This window comes from Camelina sativa, unplaced genomic scaffold, assembly GCF_000633955.1.
Source record: "Camelina sativa cultivar DH55 unplaced genomic scaffold, Cs unpScaffold00441, whole genome shotgun sequence".
In the NCBI taxonomy this organism is placed as follows: domain Eukaryota; kingdom Viridiplantae; phylum Streptophyta; class Magnoliopsida; order Brassicales; family Brassicaceae; genus Camelina; species Camelina sativa.
Genome location: NW_010921701.1, coordinates 187142 through 196627, shown reverse-complemented (window position 1 = coordinate 196627; position 9486 = coordinate 187142). Strand labels below are relative to the sequence as shown.

Here is a 9486-nt window from a genome sequence, read left to right as displayed (position 1 = left end):
ATTCCCTCAACTTTTTTTTAATGAGTTGTTCTTCACCTAGACTGATTATATATATAATATATAAGAACACTAAATAAGTTTAAATGTTTTTTTCCTGGTCAAAGATGCAAATATAATCTTTTGATATATTTTCCTATATATGTATTAAAAATTATTTATTAGCTTATTATGTTTCAATGCTGGTCAAGTGATATTAATTAATTTGTACATAATTAAATATGTATTTTCAGCATATTTAGTTAAGGTTTTGAAATATTATATGTTTAACTAAATATGCTATCTTATTATATAAACCTTAGTTTTCAAAGTTAGTAATTCATATAGTCACGAAATGTGTCAAGTATATTGATAATATTTTGACATGTGTGAAAAGAAATTTTATTTAATAATTATTAGGAAAATTAAAAACTCCTAAAAATAAAAAGATTACAATTAATATTTTTAAAAGATATATAAAACCAAAATTAATCTATTATATCACTAATTCTAATAAAAAGTTATCTATTAAATTACTAATTTCAATTATATCAATATGTGTAATTAATAAGGAAAATATTTGCAATTATTATTTATTATAATCATATAGTAAAAAGAAATTTATAAAGAAAAGTGATTAACGTATAAAAAGGTTTAATGTGTTAAAATTAGTGATGCTGAAAAAAGTGCATAAACCGAATCTATTGTATTTAACATATACAGACAGTGAATATATATATATATATATATATATATATATATATATATGCAACTATCTATGTTATATATATAGTCTATTTTACAATAACGTCGTACAACAAGTCAATTTAATAGTCTATGTTAGAAAATGTATGTATGAATACCATAAGCCAACTATTATGTCTTTTTTCTTTTACTTTTGCATAGTTTTTTTTATTAATAAAATTATTGGCTCAAAAAACATTTCGAATAAAAAATATATTACATAGTATACTAATCAATGATGTATCATCACAATAATGTATGACCAACCATGGAGAGAACCTCGGCTCCATTTTCCTCCCTTATGGAGAGAATCTTGCGTCTAACCTCCTCCATCATGGAGAAAACTTTGGCTCCACCTTCCTTTCTTGGGGAGATAACCTTGCGTCCAACATTCTCCACTTTCCTCCTTTGGGGAGATAACCTTGTATCCAACCTCCTCCACCATAAAGAGAACCTCGGCTCTGCCTTCCTCATGTGTGGAGAGAACATGTTCACTTCTTTTAGCTATCTTAAAATGGTTTGCTCCGAAAACCAATGAAACGAAAGATCCTTTTCTAACATCACAAAATTTTTTGATAGTAACTAATGTTAAATTTTCCAATATATTCGTGGAAGTGTCTTTGACACACTATGATGTAGCTCAAAAAACATTTCGAATAAAAAACATATTATATAGTATACTAATCAATGATGTATCATCACAATAATGTATGATCATCATTGAGAAAACCTCGGCTCCGCCCTCCTCCTTATGGAGAGAAACCATGCGTCCAACCTCCTATACCATGGAGAGAAACTTGGCTCCGTCTTCCTACCTTGGGGAGATAACCTTGCGTCCAACTTCCTCCACCTTCCTCCCTTGGGGAGATAACCTTGTGTCCAACCTTCTCCACCCTAGAGAGAACCTCGGCTCTGCCCTCCTCCTGTGTGGAGATAACTATTCACGTCTTTTTGCTATTTCAAAATGGATTGCTCCGACAACCAATGAAACTAAGCTAATGTTAAATTTCTCAATGTCTTCATGGAAGTGTCTTTGACACACCATGATATAGCCTTTGTCTCTGTAACGCTCCAACCGCCACCTTGCTTAGTGAGCCCATGTCCACTCTCAGTCCATGGGCTCACCTTCCTAGGTGGGCCCTACATATATTCTCGGCCCGTGGAACCACCCATATTCGATGGCCGGTTTGTTACGTTTGGGAGGTTTTACAAACTTGTTTACTGACCCTACAAATCAACAAATGATCCTTTTCTGTGTTTTGTCCTCACTCGCACAGTTCCGACAATCACTTTCAAGAAGGTCACCCATCATGAAGTTTTCTCAGGACCATTGACCGAAAAGATAAGTGCATTTTGGTGACATATGTGGCCAAATCAATTCTTTTAAACATTTCCGCAAACCAGGGTGACATAGTCTTCGAACTCCTATGGATCTATCAACAACGATTTATGTTTTTTTCAATCTATCTATCTATGTTTATTGTAAGCTTGTGTTTGATTAGCCTATTTTATCCATCCATTAGGTTGATGAGCTTCTACTCGTTATCTCCCTTTGGGATTAAACGAATAATGGTAACAGTTATGTTTTCAAAAATAAAAGGGTTTATGATCAACCAATCAAGGTTGAAAAATTAGAAGAAATTTAATTTGACATAATTAAAGAAATAAGAAAAAATTATAAGCACGGTAATATATGAATCTCAAATAATTCAAAGATGAAAATATAAATTAAAAAAACAATATAAAAATACTACAATAAATTTAAAAATAAAGTATTAGGAAACGAAGACGCATATATTAATCTTTTTTTGGGTCAACATATTAATCTTACCTATTCCCAACTGAAAAAGGAAAAAGTAGGAGAAAATTTTACCATCCCATTAAAAACATTTCCCAAATAAACAAAGTTGAAAACAGTGTTTTTGAATAAATTATTTTGTTAGATGAAAAATATGAAACGATTGATGTTTATATAGAAGTGAGTATTTTCAAAATTTAGAATTAATAATTAACGGTATATTTTCCTTAATACCTATTTCTATTTTTTTGTAGAATTAATAACTTAAAAATAAAAATAAGTAAATAATATTATAATTTCAAAATTTATGAAATATATATATATATATATATATAATCTCCTTATAATTATTTTAAAAAACTTTGTAATTTTTTATAATTTTTGTAATTTTTGATAATTATCTTTTTATATTATTAATATGTTTTAAAACAAATATTCTGTTTTTGTTGTAATCAAATTTTCTTATTAAATATTAACTTTTACACATGTCAAAATCTTGTTAATGGCTAACTTTCAAAACCCAACTTTATATAATAAAATTATTAGATTCATATTATAAAATCTAAAGTACAAAGGCTTCCATATTAACTGTATATACATATTATTTTTTAAAAAAGAAAAAAATAATAAGCCAAAATAGGGAAGACATTAAAACGATTAAGAGGCAACGTTTAATCGTGAGACCTTTTGTATTCATAAAAATCTAAAATCTCTTTTTATTTGTTCTTTGATAACAGAGAAAAAAACTTCGATTGGTATCTTCTGTATCCAGAAATCTAAGATTTTTTTAAAACTTTGAAAATTTGTGTATTGGTCCCTCCAATAGAAAAGTACAATTTCAACTTTTATCGAAATAGATGTGTGGATGTATAATTGATTTGGAAAGTACCAAAATTATTCAATTCATTGGAAAGTTAAATTATGTCTTTTTGCCAAATTAGATGTTTGCGGGTGTATAGTAGATGTGGAGGACATAAGAGGACATGGGAGTGGCAATGATTGTAATGAAGTTGTCTTCACGCTATTGAATAGCAGGTAAAACACATTTATTCCACCTATAATGATACTAACATCTATAAGTTTGTTTTTGTTATAAGTTATATTAACTTGCTAAACCTGTAGGAATGAATCTGTAAAGTGCCGTGGAATAAACAACTATGCTTCCCGCTTCATGTCTTTTTGGAAATCAAAAGGATGCCATCTTACGTATAAAACCAAGCCGGTATTTTATTGTGTCTTTACTTTCTAATAGTCAAAATTTTATTCGACCCAAACAGTAACGTTGTTTTGAATCCATTCAAATTGAAGGTTGGATAGTATGAAAGTATGTACCATTAATTACTCTTGGTAGAATCAACAAATGGTAACCACTTTAGGGTATATTTTTTTTTTAAATTCTCTAGGTGCACCATGTATTGTAAACATATTAGGCTCCTCCAAAATCTTTACAAAACCGGAGTTTCAAGGATTTGAGCATCACAATGCTCTGTAAGTTGTGGGTTTATATTTAAATCAAGTTGTATATGAAGTTAGATTTAAAGTTTTGCATACATTTTCTATATATACATATCTAAATTTGCTGGACGTTATCAAATAAACTATGTGATGGAACATGAAAGTGAAACTTGAGGAGAAACTCAAATGGCAACAAACGGTGGCTTAAAAAACTCTTCTTTGTATATGCAACTTGAAATACATATAGGGGTTGTTTTTATTTTAACTCTGTAACCGTAATAACATATTAACATATGTTAACTTTTAAATTTTTGGATTATTTGCTTAGACTTTTAAAGTCGTAATATTACAGACTGAATTGAGCTCAAATTATACTTTTAGACTTTATTAATGGGTTTCGATACTTTTTTCATTATAGTTTGTTTCTTTCAAATACTAACAACATTTTATTGACATAATTGATTTCATAAATGTTTTTAAAAAATAGTACTATATAAAAAATATGAATTATTTAATATATAAACAATTTAAATAAAATTAAAATTAAAAATGACCTGCAATATAACTATTTTAATCTAATGGTTTAAAAAAGGTTTTAGTCCACACATTCAAACTATTACTAAAAGTTTCATACATGGTTTTTACAAATATAAAATTATACATAAATCTAACCAAATATATATATATATTTAATTTTGACACAATAAAAATCCAAAAAAACAAAGTTATTATTTATAATCAGTTTTTGCCCGCAAGAGTGCGGGTAAATAGAACAAAAGTAATTATTTATATTCTTCCTGCAGAATGTGTACTACTCTTTGATTTATATGGATTTGTGGATTATCTATCTATTGAACTTATGATAAATCAGATGGTAAACCGTAGGGGTGGGCATTTAAACCGAACCGAACCGAACCAAACCGAACCAACCGAACCCAAACCGACCCAAACTAAACCCAATCCTACACTCCAACCATTCGGTTATGTTTCTTTCCAACCCAAATGGTTCGGTTCGGTTCGGTTTCAAACCGAACCGAACTAATAACCCAATCTGTTTTTTAAATTAATTAATAATACTATTAAAAATATAAATATGTGATCTTACCTACAAACGCTTGCATTTGGTTTCTATTTTACTTTATTTTAAATTTCTAATAAATTAACTAAATATAAATATAGATTTAATTATGGTTAATGTTAGGTATTTAATTTTAATTTTCTAATTTATTTGATTAATTAACTATTATAAAACCATAATCAATTTCATTTTGTTACATTAATTGATTTTTAAACCGAATTAAACCGAACCATACAAAAACCAAACCGAACCGAACCGAACCAAACATAAACCGACCCGAACACAAACCAAATCAAACTAACTTCGGTTGAGTTTGGTTAGAGTTTTACCAAAACCGAATAAACCGAACCGAACCGAATCCAAACCGAACCCGAACTTAAACCGAAATGCCCACCCCTAGTAAACAATTTGATTACTAACCCGGTCCCCTAAAAAATTTGATTACTAAGTAAACGAAGTCACACAAAAAAAAAAAAAGATCAAACTTGTATCAGCACCAAATCAGTAACTTGAAACATAAGAAAAAATATTACCAAAAAGGGTAAGTGATCAAAACAAGGAAAAAGTCTTTCTCTTTCCGTCTTTCATTCTAAGAATAATAAGGGTTGTGTTGACCAATCTTGTTCACTCGTCTTCCTCGATGACCTTAGTGCCCAAACCAGATAGTCCTTCAGCTGGAACCTCAGCGACAGTGACGAGAGAGAAGAACTCTTCCTTGGCATCTTCATCGTCGTTTCTCTTACGGGCAACACGGATTCTGATTCTCCTCGGGGGGCCTCGGATACCTTTGCTCCATATCTGCTTGTTGAGTTTAACATCGACTCTAACGTCCTTTGTTCCCATTGCTTTCAATGCAAACTTCCTGATCTCTTTAATGGCATTGGGTGCCTTCTTCTTGAATGTGCTGTTACATTTTTTCAAATGATCAAAAACCACATAGAGGATTCAGCATTACTAAAAACCACTTGATCAATAGTGACAAAGCCTTAATGGAAAATGATAACTAAGCAACAAGCAAACAGTAACACAAAATCAAAGGAACACAACTAAAACATTACTCTCATCTAAAAGGCTAATCTTCTTCTTCTACAAAGATTCGAAACATTCTGATTCCAAGGTGATCACTGTTGAGTTGTTTAGACTTAGTCATGAAGTGTTAGAATAAGGCTCTGGTGTATAAGGAGTTGTGACTTAGTTGATTGTGTTCGTGTTTGTTAAAGACCTCCGATAATGTAGGAGGCAGTTGTCTTGTGTAATTGGCTATTTAAGGCCGTTCATGAATAAGAGAAGAACAAGCTTTTGTTCTCATCATTCAGTCTCGTTAATTTGCTATAACATATTGGTATCAGAGCTAGATCTGAGTGGTGAGAATTTCGTGAGAGAGAGAGTCTAAACGGGTGAGTGAAACACGATGTCAGGAGAGAGTCAGAGCATGCTTGCAATTCCAAAATTTAATGGTGACTTTGAGCATTGGAGTATGCTAATGGAGAATCTCTTGAGATCCAAGGAGTGGTGGGATCTGATCGAGAAAGGCTACGTTGAGCCAGCTCGTGGGGAGATCCTCAATGGAGCACAGAGACAAGAGTTAGCCGATAAGAAGCCAACTGACTTGAAGGTGAAGAACTATTTGTTTCAAGCAATCGACAAGTCGGTTCTGAAACAAATAATTCAGAAAGACACGGCCAAGCAACTGTGGGATTCCCTGAAAACCAAGTTTCAAGGCGATGAGTGTGTGAGGCGAGCACAACTTCAACGGTTGAGAAGGGAGTTTGAGATTCTGGAAATGAAAGAAACAGAGAGCATTGCAGAGTACTTCTCAAGAGTGTTGCTAGTTGTAACAGACATGGGAAATCTTGGAGAGGAGATTCAGGAAGCCAAGATTGTGGAGAAGATCTTACGGACACTCTCAGAGAAGTTCACATATGTAGTGTGTTCGATTGAAAAATCCAAAGACATAAGTAGTCTTTCTAGGGATGCGCTCCAAAGCTCGTTATGGTGTCATGAGCAGAAACTCACAAGGCATGCTAAGGGGATCATAAAAGACGAGCAAGTGTTAAAAGTGACTTATGAAGCCAACAACTGGAGTGGATCAAGAGGTAGAGGAGGTTCATCTCGAGGTCGTGGTAGAGGACGTGGAAGAGCAGGATCGTTTAACAAGGCATTGGTGGAATGTTACAAATGTCATAAATTGGGACATTTTCAGTTTGAATGCCCAGGTGTTGAGAGACAAGCAAACTTTGTAGAGTTCAACAAAGAGGATGAACTCCTGTTGATGACGTATGTAGAAGAGAAAGAGTCCACAATGGAGAGTCTGTGGTTCTTAGACAGTGGTTGCAGCAACCACATGACTGGTGCAAAGAAATGGTTCGGTGAGCTAGATGAGAGCTTTCGACACTCAGTAAAACTTGGAAATGGCGCACGTATGATGGTCCAAGGTAAAGGAAGTGTCAAAATGAGGGTGAATGAGTTAACTCAGGTGATACAAGACGTCTATTACGTCCCGGAGCTGAGCAACAACCTATTGAGTCTAGGACAATTGCAAAATAGAAATTTGGCGATTCTGATTCAAGAAGGTGTCTGCAAAATCTATCATCCATCAAGAGGACTTATCATTGAGACTCCGATGAGTGCAAACCGCATGTTCGTGATTGTTTCTCAAGCAATGGGAGGAGAATCATGCCTGAAGGTGGAGACGCTCAACAACACACATCTCTGGCCCTGCAGGTTTGCTCACTTGAACTATAAATGCTTAAAAACTTTGAGTTCAAAGGGAATGGTGGAAGGTCTCCCTCATATTGAATCATGCGAAAGAGTATGTGAAAACTGTCTCGTCGGGAAGCAGAAGCGAGAATCATTCCCAAAGAAAAGTTCATGGAGAGCCTCGAAAGTGTTGTAGCTGATACACTCAGATATATGCGGACCAATCACTCCAGTTTCCATGGGACAGAAGAGGTATCTGCTTACCTTTATTGATGATCACAGTAAAAAGATGTGGAGTTATCTGATCGCAGAGAAGTCAGAAACATTTCAAGTGTTCAGAAACTACAAAGCAAGTGTGGAGAAGGAGTCAGGTCTGTCAATATGCTGTTTAAGAACAGACCGAGGTGGAGAGTTCTGCTCCAAGGAGTTTGAAGACTTTTGCAAGTCTGAAGGCATTAAGCGTCAACTAACGGCTGCCTACATGCCTCAGAAAAATGGGGTCGCTGTAAGAAGAAACCAAACTATCATGAACCTTGTTCGAAGCACACTATCAGAGAGACAAATGCCTAAACTTTTTTGGGCAGAAGGGGTCAAATGGATAACGCATGTTCTTAATCGCAGCCCTACTAATGCACTACAAGATCAAATGCCTGAGGAGCTGTGGAGTGGCTTCAAACCAAATGTGAAGCACTTCAGGGTTTTTGGGTGCATCGGTCACGTTCACATCCCAGAAGCAAAACGTACAAAACTCGACGATAAGAGCTGTAAGTGTGTTTTTCTTGGCATCAGTGAGGAATCAAAAGCATATCGCATGTACAATCCCATTTCCAAGAAGATCACAGTAAGCAGAGATGTGATCTTTGATGAAACTGAGAATTGGGATTGGGGAAGGAAAAATGCAGATAGCTCAACTCTTTCTGATTCTACTGCTGCTGCTCTCACCTGGGAAAATGATGGAGAAATCATGACGGGAGAAGAAGAATATGTGCAAGAGGGTGATGAAGCAGGACCAGAACCGGAAGAAGAAACACCACAAGAAGCTGCTGGTAACAATCTCGAACCGCAGGGAAGGCCAGTACGAGAAAGATCAGCTCCCACCTACTTGCAAGACTATGAGTGTGGGATTGCTCGTTCAGAAGAAGAAGTGTATGCCCACTTCATCGAGACAGAAGAAGAAGCGTATGCTCATTGGATCGAGGATCACGCTCATCAGGTTGGTACTGCAGTTGGTGATCCTGTGAACTATGACGAAGCAGTAAGGTATCCCGAATGGAGAAAAGCGATGATAGCAAAGCTGGAGTCCGTTGAAAAGAATGAGATGTGGGAGCTGACAGAGGTACCTAAAGGAGTCAAAACCATTGGTGTCAAATGGGTGTACAAGACTAAGTACAATGAAGATGGTGAGATTGATAAGTTCAAAGCTAGATTGGTTGCAAAGGGGTATGCTCAGAGGTTTGGAATCGACTACAATGAAGTTTATGCTCCAGTAGCTAGATGGGATACAATTCGGATGATCATTGCTAAAGCAGCCGAAAGAAACTGGAACATCTACCAACTTGATGTGAAGAGTGCGTTCTTACATGGAGAATTACATGAAACTGTCTATGTAGATCAGCCAAAAGGTTTTAAGAAGAAAGGAGATGAAGAGAAAGCTTACAAGCTAAGGAAAGCTCTATACGGTTTAAAGCAAGCACCAAGGGCGTGGTTCAGCAAGATCGAAAGCTACTTCATTCGG

At 34.6% G+C, this 9486-nt stretch overlaps 1 protein-coding gene across 1 annotated transcript; it reads right to left on the bottom strand.

Annotated features, from left to right (window-relative positions):
• Positions 1 to 5675: 5675 nt before the first annotated feature.
• LOC104773107 (60S ribosomal protein L31-1-like) lies at positions 5676 to 6201 on the bottom strand. The gene is made up of 2 exons (XM_010497656.1): positions 6155 to 6201; positions 5676 to 5955 (listed from the first exon to the last, which is right to left on the bottom strand). The coding sequence occupies exons 1-2, from the start codon at positions 6199 to 6201 to the stop codon at positions 5676 to 5678; spliced, it is 327 nt and encodes a 108-aa protein (XP_010495958.1).
• Positions 6202 to 9486: the final 3285 nt, after the last annotated feature.